Below are 17,559 nucleotides of genomic sequence, written 5' to 3'. Positions count from 1 at the left end.
TGCACACTCAATCGTAGAACACTACAGTGTACATTTGCAGTTGTACCAATAAGAACAATCGGAACTGCAACGCCACGCTACCCAGACGAACTGTATATAACTACATTGCATTACGCACGTCACACAATGCACTCCCGGCCGTCACCATGGGTAGGCCGCGGGTGCAGCGCACGGGAGAAGAGGCTGCCGTACGCGAACGTAAGCGCGAGCGCGATCGTGCCCGTAAGGCCGATCCCGTGTATCGGCAACGACACGCTGTCCGTGTAAGTGTGAGTGTGTGCGTGTAATCAGCGGCTACGTGATTTAAAATAAAGGCTATGCAACTTGCCGAAATGTGTCTTCATACAACTTCAACGTTAAAAAATGGCTGCGGCTTAGCTCAGCTAACCCTGAATACGCAAAGCGAAAGCTTGGTTTAGCCTGGTTAAGTCTTGGTTTCACTTGCTCAATCTTTGATTTAGCTGTAATTATTATAATTAGGTATACACTCATCGTTAAGCCAGGTATAAATTATAAGCCGACAAGTCCAAGCTGTTTACGAGCCGAACGGCTGGCTCTTCCTTAGTCTCCAACGCTAGCTTCGCGCACTTGGCATTCCAGACCCTCTCCAGTGAAGCAGATCGCCGGGCGATATCCGCGGGGTGGTCAGACGCCGCTTGCGGGGTGGTAAGACGCTGGTCACACCAACGTTTATAGTATCTATAAACGTTGGGTCAGACGCCGGCGGAGCTCGGCGTGGCGAGTCACGTGATGCGTTGCCAAGGCTACGGCGCAGCTGCGGTCAAATGAAGGTCAAATTGCTGGTGACGGCGAAATTCGGCTCGACTAGGTTAGTAAAGCTTTCGCTTTAAAAATACAATCCTATACTCCATCTCACAAGCTGTTGTCAACAGTTTGAAAGCTACACGAATTCTTAGCCAATAGGAAGACCGAATGCCCCTCGAGATGTGCTCATCCGTGCCGCGTCGTCTGCTCAGCGTCTGATTGCCATACTATTGCATGCTCCATGGTTGGTGGACTGATGCAAAAAAAATGTTTTTACGCCGTAACCATAAGCTGCGTTTTCATGCATGCGACAGCAGGGCTTCGCTTCATATGTATGCTTTCCGTGCAGTTACCCTGTAGCCTCCTCAGCAAGTAATAAGGAAACGCCCTCATAAATGTTCACCTGCGGCACAACGTCTGCTCGGCGTGTATACTTGGCGTTTGCTCGCTACCGTCACCCAGTAGCATGCTAGAGCGGGGTAGTAAATGAAGGATGCAGTGAACAATTAGCCTTTTATAGTGTTCCGCATCGTCAACGCATCACCAATGCTAATGCTGTGGCGCCATCTGCTAACTAGAAATCAAACCAGTTTTACGGCTCCGTGCCGTGTCTGTAGCTCTAGCAGCGTGAAAATAAACAGCCGATCTTAATAATTACGACAAAACATACCTAATGTTTGACCTCAGCTTGAGATAAGACCCAGCAATGACAAATTTTGCCCCTTGTTTCTTGATGACAGGTCGGAGAGCCAGTAAAAAGTGCGAATTCGTATCGAAGCGGGTGGTCGGCTCTGTGTGGGTGCTGCCATGTTTCTATAAGTGATCACAGTTAGGGTGGCTATTACGGTTACCGGCGGTAACTGCCACAGTAATTCTTCGTATACGACGTGCATGCGCAAAGGCCATAACTTGTGACGTATGGCTGTACCGTGTCATGTAGCGAGCAAAAATGAAACTCTCTAGTGTAGCCATTAATCAGCCAGTTACTCCCAGAACGGTATACCGCTGCGCAAGGACATTGCCTGTGTACGCCTTGTACCTTCGGCAGTGCTGACAACAGCTTGTGAGATGGAGTATGAACAAGCAATCAAATCACATGTGCATCACATCGGGTCGCTCAGCATTTCTTGGGTTCATTGCGTGGTCGTTGGCTTTGGACATTGATTCATTTGCATGGGCGAAAGCTTCGCGTTCAACCATCTTTTTTTATAAAAGGGGCTTTGAAGTTTTTACTGCAGCTCGCTGGTTGAGCCTGTGGCAAAGCTTCGGCGCAGCCCAGCGGGAACTTACCGTCGATGAACATTAGTTGCAGTGTCCCATAGTGCAGTGGTGCCTTCTCGCTGAACGTCTTCAAGTGACAAAAAATACACGCATACGATGAATGTCGGGATCCTCACGTCTGAGATGAATCAGCAACTGAATAAAGGAGGATGCCTGAGACAATGTGAAAGCGCCCACGCGCCTAAGAGCAACAGCGGGAAGTTTGCTTACGTCTTTGATACGCAGAATATCGGAGGTCTCAAACAGATGTAAGGCTGCATTATGTGCGGCGTATTGAATGTACCGCAATCGGTTAATTTTGTCACGGAACAGGTGCTGCTATTTTTCTAAAAAGGGCCTGGCACAGATTGCTGGGAATCTTGCGTCTTAAGACCGTGCAAGGCAAACTTGGGCGAGTTGGTGGGAATTCATGTTTAGGCAAATAACAGCGCTGGGTAGACAAGGACACAAAGAAGAACACGACACGGTGCTGTGCATTCGCCATTATATACCTCGTGCCCCACAGCTCGTTTGCGTCTTATCACAAAGCAATATTAGTCTTTGTACTACCTTTCCTACACAAGAACTTCCTTGGCAGTTAGGACGCCATATTTCTAGCAGTGCAATACCAATCGTCTGGCAAGATATTTTTTATTAATGGTAGATGACGGCCAATTTCGAGCCAATGACGCCGTATATTCTCAGCTGCGCCTGATACATAACTATACCATCTCGGTATCACACGGGTGTAGTTAAAAAAGCCGGCAGATCCCACGCCCTGTGGGAATCGATGTCATGCGAAGCAGTGTGCGGCGAGCCTACCAAGTTAATGAAATGTCCATGAGAGCACAAAGATGTAGGCGGCTTTTAGGGGCGAAGCTCCTTAGGGTGTGGGTCGTTCCCTCCTCTGTAGTAGTAGTAGTAGTAGTAGTAGTAGTAGTAGTAGTAGTAGTAGTAGTAGTATATGTAGCCACCTCTAGTTTATGAATTGCTCAATAGATGGCGTTGTGTGTCCGTAGCCACCTGTAGTTTTATGAAGTGTTCACTAGATGGCGTTCCGGTTCCACTTCCGGTTCCGGTTCCACTTTGCGCGCGTTCGGTGCGAACGCGGGCAAAACGCCGACGGCGTCGACAACAGTGCTGCGCGTTGCTGGTGCTGGTGCATGTCCAAGTTTATACAGCTGATAAAACTACCTTGAGTCGACCCCATGGCTGCTTCGCATACTACTCAGGGTTCCCCTACGGGAACATGGTGTAATTTTCTCTCTCGTTCCAGGCGCGCTCTCTTTATCTCTCGTCCGTAGCTGTGGTTTACCCGAATGATCCCCCGGCGCTTCGCCCACTCATCATCATTCACTTCGTGGATATGCTGTGATTTTTTTTGATAACCTACATGACACGCAGGTCGTGACATTCACGTCATGAGTCCTCAGGAATCCCTTCAGCAATACCTAGGAGACTTTAAGGCGAAAGCCTTGGCGATGCTCATGAATAAATTTAACTTCAACCACTGACATTTAGCCTTTTCCTTCACATAGTACCCACGTCCAAATCCATTTCAGTGGTTCTTGAGTGTTAATATTTTTTGCTGAGTCATTCTCATTTTTGCTGTGTCATGCTCATGACTATGAGTTCTATGTCCTTTAGTGTTTCCTTCACTTAGTACCCACGTCCAAACCCATTTGAGTGGTTGTGTGTTAAGCTTTTTTCGTTGAGTCATGGTCATTTTAGCTGTCATGCGCATGACTATGACTTCTACCACCATCCTTTAGTGTTTCCTTCACTTAATACCCACGCCAGAACCCATTTGAGTAGTTTTTGACTGTTAATCTTTTTTTGCTGAGTCATGCGCATCACTATAACTTCTACAACCATCCTTTAGTGTGAGTGAGTGAGTGAAATAACTTTATTGAGGTCCAGAGAAGACGCAGGGGACACCCCGCGCCACCCGGCTACCCTCACTTCGTACCCATGCCCGAACCCATTTCTGTGGTTTTTGATTGTTAATGTTTGTTTGCTGGGTCATTGTAATTTTAGGCGGCTGTTTTATGACCTACATGACACGCATGTCATGAATGTCATGACCTATCATTTATGTTCGTCATACACTGTTGTCATACTATGCCAATTTTGGTACCTACCAAGTTAACGAAACGACGATGAGAGCACCAAGATGTAGGCAGCTGTTTCATGCCCTACATGAGACACATGTCATGATCTATCATTTATGTTCGTCATACGCTCTTGTCATATACGGCAATTTTGGTAAATACCAAGTTGACGATACGTTCATGAGAGCACCAAGACGTAGACGTCGAGATAGACAGATACTGTCAAAGTGACAAATGTTTGCCAAGAAATGCTTCGCATTAAAAAAATATAAATTCTGCCGGTTTACGTGCCGAAACCACAATATGAGTATGGGGCACACCGTAGTGGGGGACTCCGGATCCGCCTGGGTTTCGTTAGCGTGCACCCTTGAACGGCAGGCGGGCATTTTTCGATTTCGCCCCTATTGGATTTCAGGATGTCAGAATGTTTCCTTTTGGACTACTAGTATGTCTCTCTACCAGGTCGGTGTCCGGAACCTCCAATGCTCTCCCGGCCAGATATGTTGAAGCGTGTTGAAGGGATGTGGACGCTCGAGGAGGGAAGATTTTCTCCCGTTTATTTTACATTTTTACAGGCATGATGAAAAAGAGTTGAAAAACGATAGAAGTAAACACGAATGCTCTTCTAGAGACCTACGACAGCATAACTAGCGCTGCTCTCGATAAGTCTCAGAATCCTCCTCAGGCATCTGCACTGCTGCTTTGAGGAATTTCCCGCCGCCGAAGCGAAAATACGCATTTCTCCGCCGGGTACTTCCCGAACGTCGTAGTTGTATTTCTAACAAAGATAACAAGAAAATTATTAACTTCTACAGGCCATGGACCACATAGAACAAATGACGTATTCGCGGTTAACGTGTTGGATATTGGTGCAACTGAAGCGCAATAGAAAACAGGAAATAAAATTGGCCGCATATCTGCTTGCTTCGCTGCAAATAACGTCGAAAGACAATAGCCTTCTGCTGCCCCTTATACATAACACCGTCTCTTCTCCACCCTCCAACCCCTCACGCTCTTCCCCTCCCCTCTCACTCCTCCCGTGATGGGTGCAATGAAGGTTTCGCTTAAATAAATTCAAATTTGCCGCGTTCGCCCTGCTCTCGCGCCATCTGTTGGGACCTTTTATTACTGTTGGCTTAAAGCCAGCTACAGATCCGCGACTTCAGTCGGCTTGTTTTGAACGCGTAACGTCTCTTCGACACCATTTCTAACGAGTTGATTTTTCATTTGCTAACGTAAAAACCAGTCCTATGTCTATTCTTAATTAAATGAACGCTGCGGATCATGGTTATGTAGATATATTTTGCCTAAAATAGGCCTGATGTTTCCTTTGCGCTGTATAATGTTGACGTGTATGACCCCGTGCCACCAGTGCTAGAAGGTTGGTTGGTTTTGGCCGGGCGGTTGAAGCGAGTGACAGACAGACAGAGATACTGACTGACAGGTTTTTGCGTTTAGGTCGTGCCGCAAGTGTTCCTGTATCCTGGCGTCTCTGCACTTTGTCCTAGTGTGATGATGGTTATGTTTTTGTTTGTTTGCTCTACGCAAAACGTGGAGTTTGTGATCTCCGAGTCACGGTTTAACCTCAAGCAGGTGTAAGAGGCTCGCTATCATGAACATGGCGGTGATGATAAAACAGTCAAGGGCGAAATGGTTCTTGGCATTGTCCTGATTTTACACTCGGACCAACCTGTCGGTTATGACTTGCTGCCTTCTGTGCTTGTCACGGGTTTCCGTTCTTTAGAATAAGAATAAGCACTTGCGTTGGAAACAATAGAAATGATTCTTCGTCCTCATAGGTAGTTCTAGTGTCTTAGATGTCACTTTGATTTGTCTCGTAACATTGCACTACAGCGTTCTTTTAACGGAATCAATTACTGTATAAAAAACAAGCCATTCCAAATGCTATCAAAGAATAGAAATTACTCTAATTGTATGCATCTGCGTTTCACGAACTTTTCACTGTATTTTCGCACAGAACGACCCTTTCGCCAATCATATGAAAGGCTTCCTTTATGGTCCAAAGACATTAGATGGGTTGACGGCATATAAGAAACAAGGCAAAATACCGGGAAATCCTGACGTGGTGCACCTTTTAACCGGGTAAGCGAACGTCCTTTAGTTAATTTAGGTTACCTCTATAAAAAAGGTGATCAGGCGAGTTATTGTGCATGAGTTATACTCAGGTCATTTATAGTGGCGTTAAACGTATGCAAAAATAAAAAATTGTATTTACGCAGATAACTGTTTAGAGCATCGCCTTCTTAGAAATACCTAATGGTAATTACTATTTAATTACAGCCAAGATCTTGTAACGCTGAAAGATGGAAACATGGACCAAAGCCTAAGAGGTGAGTGGAGTATGTGTCGAGGCGACTCAGTGCATCAGTGCACTTCATACACGCTTCGATGATCACGGTGTGACGATGTGGTTGACCTTCATATATCTACCTTATATTTAGTTTCACGACAAGAGTGAAGGCTCCTACAAAGCTTGGTATTTTTTGCCAGAACGCCGCAAGGCAGTGAATTAACGTTGTCGCGATTTCAGTGAAGTACTGACTCTACACTGCCGGTGCAACTTTTCGGGAATGAGTCAGTGGCCCAAATACTAATCGTTTATCACATTGCTCACAATACCCCTATAGGCCCTATGTTTAGCGGGGAAAAAATCAGCCCACTATTCGGACCTAATATGAAGGCAGGAAAGCAAAAGAGGGAGGGGAATGTTCAGGTAATGACGAAAAAAAAAACACTACTAACGAGCAAGAGCCTTCCTCTCAGTCGCAGTCGTCCCAACGTATATGCGCGTATGTATCCCTATACATGATGTTAGCCGCAGTCTTTGTGAAGAATTCTTGTATAAGTTCTGTGCTTAAATGGTTAAGTCACCAACGACGCTTCGATTGCTTAGGGGGCCAGTCGCTCCTACATTTACAATCTGATAGCAATGGGTGCTATAAAATTATGTCTGCTTTTGCCACCATATTCGCAGAGTGAAAAGAAGTCGGCTTCCGTGGGGTACACGTGATTAGGCACAGCAGCGTGCATTCATCTGAAGCCATGCGATGACGACAGCACTGAACTCAAATAATGGCCCTCATGCATGATTCTAGGGACGCCGCACGCTTCTGCAAAAGCGGCTCCGAGCGATCATAGATGCTGCACTTCATTTCTGCTTGCGGATCGTTCGCGTAGGTTTACGAAAATGTTTAGCACTTAACAAAATTAGAATTATCAACTGTACCTTGTGCGAAATCTAAAGTAAATGATTGCATGGCAGTGTTGATTGTAGGCCCACCTAGCCGTTCATTAAGCAAGAAATTAGCCTAGTGCTGCAAAGCCTTGTTCGCGCAAGGCGAGCTAGCATTGGCCGCAAACATCCCCATTGTCTCGTACTATTGTGCCTTTTAACGAGGCGTTTCCTTGCTGACGTCAAGCAGGATGAATACCGAATCGCTGAAATATGCCATGTACTATATCAGAAATTGTACAGAATGCACAATATAGTATGACAGGGGTGTATGACGAACATAAGTGATAGAGCATGACATAAATGTCACGACATGCGTGTCATGTAGGTCAGTACAATGACCCATCGAAAAAGATTAACACTCAAAAACCACTGAAATGGGTTCAGGCGTGGGTACTAAGTGAAGGAAACACTACAGGATGCCGGTCGAAGTCATGCTGATGAGCATGACTCAACAAAAATGACAATGACTCCGCGAAAAAAAAGATTAACACTGAAAAGCCACTGAACTGGGTTCGGACGTGGGCACTAAGTGAACAAGAAGTAGAACACTAAAGGATGATGGTAGAAGTCATAGTCATGACCATGACTGAGCGAAAATGACAATGACTCAGTGAAAGACGATTAATACTCAAAAGTCACTGAAATGGGTTCTGAATTGGGTACCAAGTGAAGGAAACACTAAAGGTTGATGAAGTCTCAGTCATGAGCATGACTCAGCAAAAATTACGAGGACTCAGCGAAAAAAGATTAATACTCAAAAATCAATGCAATAGGTTCCAATGTGGTACTAAGTGAAGGAAAAAGCTAAAGGTTGATGGTCGAAGTTAGTCATGAGCATGACTAAGGCTTTCGCCTCAAGGTCTCTTAGCTGTAGCTAAAGGGACCTCTGATGACTCACGACATGAATGTCATGACATGCGCGTCATCTAGGTCATGAAAGAGCCGCCTTCATGTTGATGCTCTCATGGTCGTTTCGTTAACTTGTTAGGCTCCCCGCACACTGCATCGCATAACATCGATTCCCACAGGGTGTGGGATCTGCCTACATGACGGAAGGGCTTTGACTTTTCAAATTACGTATTAGTCATTCTGAGAGTTCCATTGCTTCAGGTTTGTCACCATTTGCACGCATGCGGTGTCGGTTCGTCTATAGTTCGACACCCGAGGACGCTTATAAATCTACTACCTTTAAGCGATTTCTGAACAATAAACATTTTGTGGCCAGTTTCTTTAACCTTAAGCTTTAAAGCTGTTAAGCCGAAACGGTAGAAGCAGGAAGAGTAATTTTGGACGTGGTTTTAATGGTTACTGTTTACGCAGGCCTCGCATTTATTGGCGCTGTCTGCTCAAGCTATGATGTGGGTGAAAGCGAAGACACTGCTATGTCTTACGATGGAACTATGGTTATGGCTCACGAACTGGGGCACGTGTAAGTGAACATAATTTGAAAGCATACATTTTTTTATTGTTCTGAAGATATATAGTGTATTCATTTGCGCCGTATATTTTCGATGCTCATACCACCACCCCACCGAGTGCTTTTAACCTAGTAATAAATTAACAAGAATACCATAGACAATAGTTTCAGTATTGCCATTTGAACTGGTTATTCTATTGGCTAAGTAAATTTAAAGCAACACTTTAGTACCTTGTCTAGCCATTTAACATCAATGTGTAAAACAGGTGCAAATCAGCTTAACGCTTATAGTGGTGTGTGCACAGCCGCCATGGCAGTCTTCAGCTTGAATACTGTTACGCTGAAGTTAAAAAAGGGTAGTTTTGGCACGATTTTATTACTACTTCGGTTCTCTAAGACTCGCAAGGGTCGGCGCTGTTGCACAAAGTATTTTATAGGCGAAGGCGAAGACATGGCTAGGACTTACTCCGCAACCCACACGATTGCTCCTGAGGTCGCGCATGTGTAAGACTACGTAAATTGAAAACGTTTTGTTTCATTTTGGCGAAAAGTATGGAGTGTATTCAATTGCACTGTATATTTTTGACACCCTTACCACCTCCAGCTACCCCTTTTCTGATTAATGCTCGTTTGGCTGATTATTGGTATATGTAGTCCGTGTTTAGCACCTCGTCCGTTCGTTTAAAGTTAACGCGTAGCATATGTTCTGATTATATGAATGATTATCAGTAATAAAGACATTTGTCGATTCATCCCGCAGACTCGGGTCACCACATGACGATGGCTGGTCTAAAGATCCAGAGTGCGCCTGGGGCCACGGATACCTGATGAGCTACGTGGACGGCGGCGTGAAGAAGTATCGGCTTTCTAAATGCAGTGAGGACAAGATACGAACCGCGTTCAAGTAAGCTGTAGCACAATATTTCGTTTGAACCATTTTAGTAATTAATGAACTAGGTGATATGGTGGCATCTTTCATACTGACCTATTTTAAGGACAGTACCAGTCTTTCGCGCAACTCTGCGAAAGTGACTTGCAATTTTATTGCGCATGCGCAAAATATTATATTAACAGCGAAGCTGTTTAACCTGGCCATTTGCCGTGGAAACCGTAACCGGGCGTTTGTCGTGGAAATCCTCGCCCAGCGATGACCTCACGTGCGTCGCCTAGCAATGCCTCGCACAGCTGGTGCGAGGCGTTTCTAGGCGACACACGTGACGTCATCACTCGGCGAGGTTACCACCCTTTCCCAGGTTACCCTCGCCACAGCGCGAAGCGTGGCCGATGGATCAGGCTTTCGTCGGCGTGCCCCGGCTGCAGCCGGCGTCGAGATGCGACATACTCCATTTCGTGCCGGCCTCGTCACCCAGAATGGACGACATCTACGTCTCGTCGAGAAAGATGAGCTGGTGGATAGCCGTGATTATGGAAGGCACGAAAACTGACCCCTCTATAGTCCAACGTGTGCGCCGCGTCGCCTAGACACATGCGCATTTTATACGAAACTTGGAGTTTCAGGATGATATTGCTACACGCGTGTGGTATTTGATTGTTTGAACGAGGCGCGCGGGCGCCATCACTCGAGAAAAGAAGAGGAAAAACGAGCTGGGCTGGCGCTATGAATCTAACCGGTCGGCGCTGCAACCGCTGTTGTAAATATAACCTGTAAACGCTGTTGTAAATATAACCTGTGGCACGTCTTACTGACTCGTCCTTCGCGTAACAATATGAAACTGCGAACTCACTGCATGTGCCGCCATCGGTATCCACCAGCCCATCTTGCTCGACGAGACGCGGATGGGGTTCATTCTGGGTGACGAGGCCGGCGCGAAATGCAGCATGTCGCATCTCGACGCCGGTTGCAGCCGGGGCAAGCCGACGAACGCCGGATACGTCGGCCTGCTGCGCTTTCGCTGGCGTGGCGTCGCCATGGCAAGCGCGCTCGCACGTCAACGCTACGTCGGACTATAATGTGGCCTTTAGAAGACTGCGCGCCGACCCCGAGTATCGGGACTAGTATCGGGACGATACTCGGGGTCGGCTGATTTTGGCTTAGAACCAACCAAGTCAAACGATGTTAAGCAAAGGAAAGCAAAGTTAAAGCTAGGAAAGGGCCTCCAGCTTCGCTGTTTGCCCAGTACTCCCGCCACTTAGTGTGAAGCCCTCCCTAATTTTATTTTTTTGCGATAGGAATTATATGGAAACTTAAAGAGGATTTCTGCCGTCAGCGTCGTCGTCGCCGTTGCCGTGAGGTACCGTATGACGTCAACGGCGATGAAATCATCGCCGCCCTCCGGACGCTGTATGTGCGAGTGAAAGGGCGCGAGGGACGCGCGCTTTCACGGGGAGCGAACGCACGTCGGAGAGCAAACGCGCGTTCTGCGTCGTGCTCTCTGAAGGGCTGCAGAATTAAGCGTCTCTTTCCTCCTTTACAATCACCATATATAGAGAGCAAACGCGACTTGAAGAAGCGCTTCGAGCGCGCGACGCCAGCAAACGTGTGTTGTGTCGGCTCCGCCGATTTTCGGCTGGGGCCGCGGCCCAAATCACCCTACCCGGGCAAAACTGGCATCGAGCAATCCGGAACATGAAGCCGAACAGCTGGATGCCAAATTCTTCCAGGTGGGCCCATTTTCTCCAAATTTAGGGCCGTTTTATTGCGATAGCAATTATATGGACACTCAGAAGCAGATTTCTGCCGTCGGCGTCGCCGTCGCCGTGAGGTTCCGTATGACGTCAATGGAGATGAAATCGTCGCCGCGCGCCGAACGCTGTATGTGCGAGTGAAAGGACGCGAGGGGCGCGCGCTTTCACGGGGAGTGAACGCACGGCGGAGAACAAACGCGCGTTCTGCGCCGTGGTCCCTTAAGGGCTGCAGAAGTTGGCGTCTCTTTCCTCCTTTACAATCACCATATATGTAGAGCAAACGCGCCTTCTTCCGACGCGCGAAAAGCCGTGGGGGAGGGGGGGGGGGGGAAGGGAGGCGACGTTTAGCTGCGGCACCAAGTGCCTGCAGAAGATAGCGTCAACCTTTCCCTTTCCCTCAACAACCACTTATCATCATCATCCTATTTATATCAGAGGCTCCGGCAACAGTCGCCAACGCCGCACGCATTTCGAGCGAACGCGGGCAAAACGCCGACGGCGTCGACAACAGTTCTGCGTGTTGCCGGTGCTGCTGCATGTCCAAGTTTATACAGCTGATAAAGCTAATATCATTACTCCGTATAGCTCTCTACAAATTTGCTATCGCAATTGATGCTTCGCCTTTAAGGTGAAACTGCGACAACTTTTTTCGACCTACCACGTCGGCGCCGTCGTTATCGACGCCGACGCCTGGCCGTGTGGAATCGGCCCTCCGAGGGCCAAATATGGCATCCGCGCCCCAATTGCGCGAGTACGACCCTGAGGCGATGGCGTGGACCACGGTCCCCACCACCGGTGACGCAAATTCGACGGTTTTTCCGAAAATTCGGAGTCAAGCTTAACTTCAAGCGGCCGAACGCCGCTCCCAGGACAAAGCCAAATGACAGCGTCCAACGCCACCCCGGCCGCCGGCTCATCGGTCGGAAACATGAACGCTCCCGCGACGCGCGCCACGGGACGCAAGGGCAAGGCGTTCACGAAGTGGAATTCGCGCCCAATGATCAAACCCGCTCCCGAAGACTACGTTATTGTCATCAAGCCCAGAGAACGTGTTTCTCCTCACGAGGCGTTCACGGAAGCCGGCTACGGCACCGCCATCTCGGCGTACCTCGGGCAGGAGCGGGCCCATACCTCCGTTCTGCCATCGCGAGACCAAAACATCATCATCGTGCATACCTCGGACATCGAGGCGGCCGACCGGCTCATCGGGGACTTTGCAGTGATACCGAGAAGGGATCGGTCCCGCTTCACGGTTACCTGAGACAAGACGGTGGCAACACGTGCCACGGAGTGATCGTGGTCCGTAACACGGACACCACGGAAACTCTTCAACACCGAGCCTGCTGGCGTGCCGGCACCATCGTGGAAATCCGAAAATTTGGAACATCCAACAAGGCACGCATCACCTTCGCGGGTAAGGAGAAGCCCCGTTACGTGCATTATGACAACATGGTCGTCTCTGTGCACGACTATTACAAAACTATCCCGGCCTGGGGCCAGTATGGGGCCTTCGGGCACCGCGCGGGTGCATGTCCAAACCTGCAGCCGAACACGTGTGGACTCTGCGGACTCCATGCTCCGCTAGAGGAGGGAGTGCGGGCCCCTCACAACTGTGTTCCCCGTTCTGTGTGCGGTGGTGCCCATGCCACCAACTCTCGCGACTGTGCGGGAAAATTTCACACACCCAAGATGGCCGCCAAAAAGGGCGGGAAAAAGAAAATGACGCTCAAGAACAAAAGCCGCCATCTTGGGCAACCCAGCGACCAGCAGCCACCACACGGCGGCCTGGAGAAACGAGCGGCGGAGATGCACGGCAAGACCGGGGCCTGGGTCAATGCCGTCAAAAACGGACGCCAGGTGAGCAATATGGGCGGGGCTGCTTCTTCCCCCCCCCCCCTTTACTCCCCTCCCAAGCGCGCGGAGCGCTGAGCAAGATCACATAGCAGCACTCAGGGCCCAAAACGAGATGCTGCTAAAAAATTAACGAATTGGAATCCAAAATCAACCAGCCTCTTTCTCCTCCCTCCATCCCCGCGACTGAGGTAATGGAAAGTGAGCTCGTGGAGCCGAAGGCGGCAACAAGCGCGGAGGCCGTAATCGAGGCCCGTTTCGAGGCCCGTTTCTGGGCCATAGACGCCCGATTCGCCGCCTTGGAAAACCAAATCTCAATGATGGTTACCGCCCTATCAAAATTGCAAGATACAATCCCCGCGATGATTGCCCAACAAATTGCGCACTCCTCGCGCCCCTCGCGCAGGCCCGGCGGTCCCTACAAGGACGTATCCGGCCGCCCTCTCAAAACTTCTAGACGCACCCCCGAGGTAGACGATGACGACAGCTGTTCGCTCTCCGGTATGGAGGACTCCGCCCTCCTTGTGAGTGCTGGCTCCGGAGCAGCGTCACTACAATCCAACCTCAGCCTAACTGATCATGGCGAGCAGCCCTAAGATCAGGCGCTCCCGAAAAACCAATTCGGCTGCCCCTGTTCACATTGTTCAGTGGAACTGTCGGGGCTGCCGGTCCCGCGCGAAGCGGGCGAATCTCCGACTTTTCCTTTCAACTCTCGACTCGCTTCCGGCGGTGGTTGCCCTCCAGGAGCCAGGGAGTGGCGCCACCCTTACAAGCTACATCACCTTCCAGCAGGACCCCTCTTCCTACATCTGTGTGCATAAAAATTATACAGCTAATCTAGTCGACTTGGAACTTGAAACTGAATATTCGTATGTGATGGTGACACTTCTTCCGCTCAAGAAACACGATGCACCACTCCACATACTCAGCATATACTGTTCCCCCAGACTCAAAATTGTAACGTTCGCAGCGCTCTTTAGCCGTGCTCTAAAGCGTACGTACCCCCTCTGGGGGTACGTGCGTACCGTACCCCCAGAGAGTACCGTACAGGGGCTACGCGTACGTACCTCCTCTGGGGGTACGTGTGTGAGGAGAAGCGTGGACCCAAGCTAGCGGAACTTGCGTCCATGCTGGGCCTGACTCTCCACACCGACCCTGCATATCCAACGCGGGTGGGTAACTGCGTGACCCGGGATACGTGTCTGGATCCTACCTTTACCAAAACATTAGACACGCAGAATGGGCCAACACCGAGGAAACCCTCGGGAGTGACCATTGCCTTATCACTACCACCGTAATGACTAAACCATTGGCAAGACCACACGCACAAGCTGGCCTCCCCGACTGGAATAAGTTCCGGCAAAGATACATCAATTTGGCCTCTATCCGCGAACAAGGATACCACGCGTGGGCACAAGAATTGGTTACACACCTTCGTTTGACGGAAACCCAAATTCAACTCTCGGAGGCAACGCCGGAGGTAGACAACCACCTTCTGCACCTCTGGGAGGCGCGACACAGCCTCGTCCGCAGATGGCGCCGCCAAAAACATAATAGAAAGCTCAAAATTCGCATTGCCGAGCTCACCCAGCGAGCGGCAGAGTACGCGGCCCAGCTCGCCGACTCGAACTGGGTGGACTGCTGTAACACGGCGGCCAGACAAATGTCTAGCCGGAGCCCGTGGCGCCTCTTCCGCGCCCTAATTGACCCGACTCAAACACGCACCGAGACACAAAAACATCTCCAACGAGCTATTCATAGCTTCGATGGAGATACCTCAAAATTAGCGTACAAACTACGCGACCAGTACCTTTGCAATCAACAGGACCCCCGAGGGCCCGCGTACTCGTATGCAGGTTCAGAGAACGCGGAGCTGGATCAGCCGTTCCAGCTGCCTGACCTGAAGGCGGCCCTAGCTAAAATGAAACGAGGAACGGCACCGGGACGGGACAAGATAACCGTGAAACTGCTTGCCAATCTTCCCGACCCCACCTACGATACCCTCCTCGCTTTCACCAACTCCATCTGGCTTGGTGAGGCACCCCTCCCAATCGAATGGAAGACCAACCGAATGGAAGTTACCAGAGCGGTAACTTTCATTCCAAAAGCCGGCAAAGCCATAAACACAGACAACCTCCGCCCCATCTCCCTCACGTCTTGTGCGGGAAAGCTGATGGAGACCATGGTGCGGGACAAGCTGTCTGGGTTTCTGGACAACCAAAATGCATTCGCATACACCATGTTTGGTTTCCGCCCGCACCGGTCCGCGCAGGATGTTCTGCTTTAACTCGACCCAGAAATTCTCAACCCTGTCGAATACCCCCTCAACGATAAGGCTATACTCGCCCTAGACTTGAAGGGGGCTTTCGACAATGTCACACAAGAAATTATCCTGCAACATCTCTCCCAGACCAACTGTGGACATAACACATTCCAGTATGTCAAGCAATTTCTCTCGGATCGACAATCTTTCATCCGAATACAAGACGAAGAACATGGCCCTTATCAACTGGGAACGAGAGGTACCCCACAGGGCGCGGTCCTCTCGCCGTTACTTTTTAATCTGGCCATGATGAGCTTCCGGCTCAGCTTGCGAAGGTCGAAGGCGTCCAGCACGCGCTGTACGCCGACGACATAACCATCTGGGCCAAACACGGATCGGTTGGAGACATTGAGGCCAACCTGCAGCAAGCGGCGGAGATCGTGGACGCCTACGCCCGCCGCTGCGGCCTTCAGTGCTCCCCATTCAAATCCGAATTTGCGCACATTCGCCCGTCGCTAAGTGCACCACCAAAATGGAGCTATTCCTGGCCAGCGGCCCGATACCCGAACACGATGATATTCGAGTGCCTGGTCTCTTTATCCACAAACACAAACGAGTTGATACAACAACAGCCAAATTGCGTAAGGTGGGGGACCAGGTGGGCCGGATGGTCCGCCCGGTTTCCAACAAACGCGGGGGTTATGGTGCAAAGACGCCTTGCGGCTGGCGCATGCATTCGTGACCAGTCGAGTCCTCTACTCGACTCCTTACCTCCACCTGCGCAAGTATGACGAGTAACGCCCTCGAGGTGATTCTCAGGAAGATGTACAAGCGTGCCCTTGATCTCCCGATAACCACGTCCAACCACCGCCTCAAGGGCCTGGGGACGGTAAACACTTTCGCGGAGCTCTGGGAGGCACACTTGACTAATCAATATACAAGACTTTCAAGGACGCCGTCGGGGCGCCGCCTATTAGCCCGACTACACATCCAGCACCCAACACTGAAGGAAGGGCGCGTACGCATCCCCGAAGTCTGGAGATACGCCCTGCACGTGCGGCCTCTTCCGGCCAACATGACACGTGACGACCACAGTGGCAGGCGCCTTGCGCGGGCGGAGGCACTGGCCCGCTACTATGGGAACTGACACGGAAACTATATCAATTCGGCCACGCAATTTATCCTAAGCCCTGTAAGGGCCTTACAAAGGCAGAGGAAGGTACACTCCTCCGCCTTTACACAAAAACACTGCTGTGCCCGGCAGTTTTAAAGCACTTTGATCCTGCCTGTACAGGAAAATGCCCGCACTGTGCAGAGAAGTCTTCGGACTTCTTCCACATGGTGTGGGCATGCCAATCAACCCCGAACCTCACCCCAAAACCAAACCCCACCCGGGAGGACTGGGAGGCAATCCTGCTCGGCTGCTCCGACCTGGCGAGTGAGAAGGTCCTGGTCGACCAAGCACAAGCCGCGGCGGCCGCCAATGGGCTCCTGTAATGAGGAGCCCACCTAGTGAGTGTGAGAGGTGGCCCCCTCTGGGCCACCTCAAGCTTCCTCCTTGTACATTCAATAAAGTTTTTTTCAGACACAGACATACAGACAGACACGACTTCTTCCGTCGTGCGAAAGGCCGTGGGGTGCGGGAGGGAGGGATGGGAGGCGACGTTTAGCTGCGGCACCAAATGCGTATTTATATAAAAATTTGTCGCAGTTTCACCTGAAAGGCGAAGCATCAATTGCGATAGCAAATTTGTAGAGAGCTATACGGAGTAAATGATAGTAACTTCATCAGCTGTATAAACTTGGACAGGCAGCAGCACCGGCAGCACGCAGAACTGTTGTCGACGCCGTCGGCGTTTTGCCCGCGTTCGCACAAAATGCGTGCGGCGTTGGTGACTGGTTGCCGGACGCCTCTGATATAAATAGGCACTTGGTGCCCCAGCTAAACGTCGCTTCCCCTCCTCCCCCTCCCCCCTCCCCACGGCCTTCT

General features: G+C 50.0%; 2 protein-coding genes across 2 annotated transcripts in view; one reads left to right on the top strand and one right to left on the bottom strand.

The window, feature by feature from the left end:
* The window catches only part of LOC119463553 (venom metalloproteinase antarease-like TtrivMP_A), a 93,300-nt gene extending 83,551 nt beyond the window's left edge, over nucleotides 1-9,749 (top strand). Inside the window, exons 8-11 of the mRNA XM_049656574.1 lie at nucleotides 6,115-6,239; nucleotides 6,438-6,487; nucleotides 8,713-8,821; nucleotides 9,570-9,749. Coding sequence (XP_049512531.1) covers nucleotides 6,115-6,239; nucleotides 6,438-6,487; nucleotides 8,713-8,821; nucleotides 9,570-9,717 — 432 coding nt within the window. The 3' untranslated portion in view covers nucleotides 9,718-9,749. The remainder of the gene's footprint in view (nucleotides 1-6,114; nucleotides 6,240-6,437; nucleotides 6,488-8,712; nucleotides 8,822-9,569) is intronic.
* LOC125940430 (A disintegrin and metalloproteinase with thrombospondin motifs 17-like) overlaps nucleotides 1-17,559 on the bottom strand; it is a 202,978-nt gene that overhangs the window by 155,373 nt on the left and 30,046 nt on the right. The window lies entirely within an intron of this gene.

This window comes from Dermacentor silvarum, chromosome 9 (genome assembly GCF_013339745.2).
Source record: "Dermacentor silvarum isolate Dsil-2018 chromosome 9, BIME_Dsil_1.4, whole genome shotgun sequence".
Taxonomy (NCBI): Eukaryota; Metazoa; Arthropoda; class Arachnida; order Ixodida; family Ixodidae; genus Dermacentor; species Dermacentor silvarum.
The sequence above is the reverse complement of the archived record's forward strand: the minus strand, read 5'-3'. Positions and strand labels throughout refer to the sequence as shown.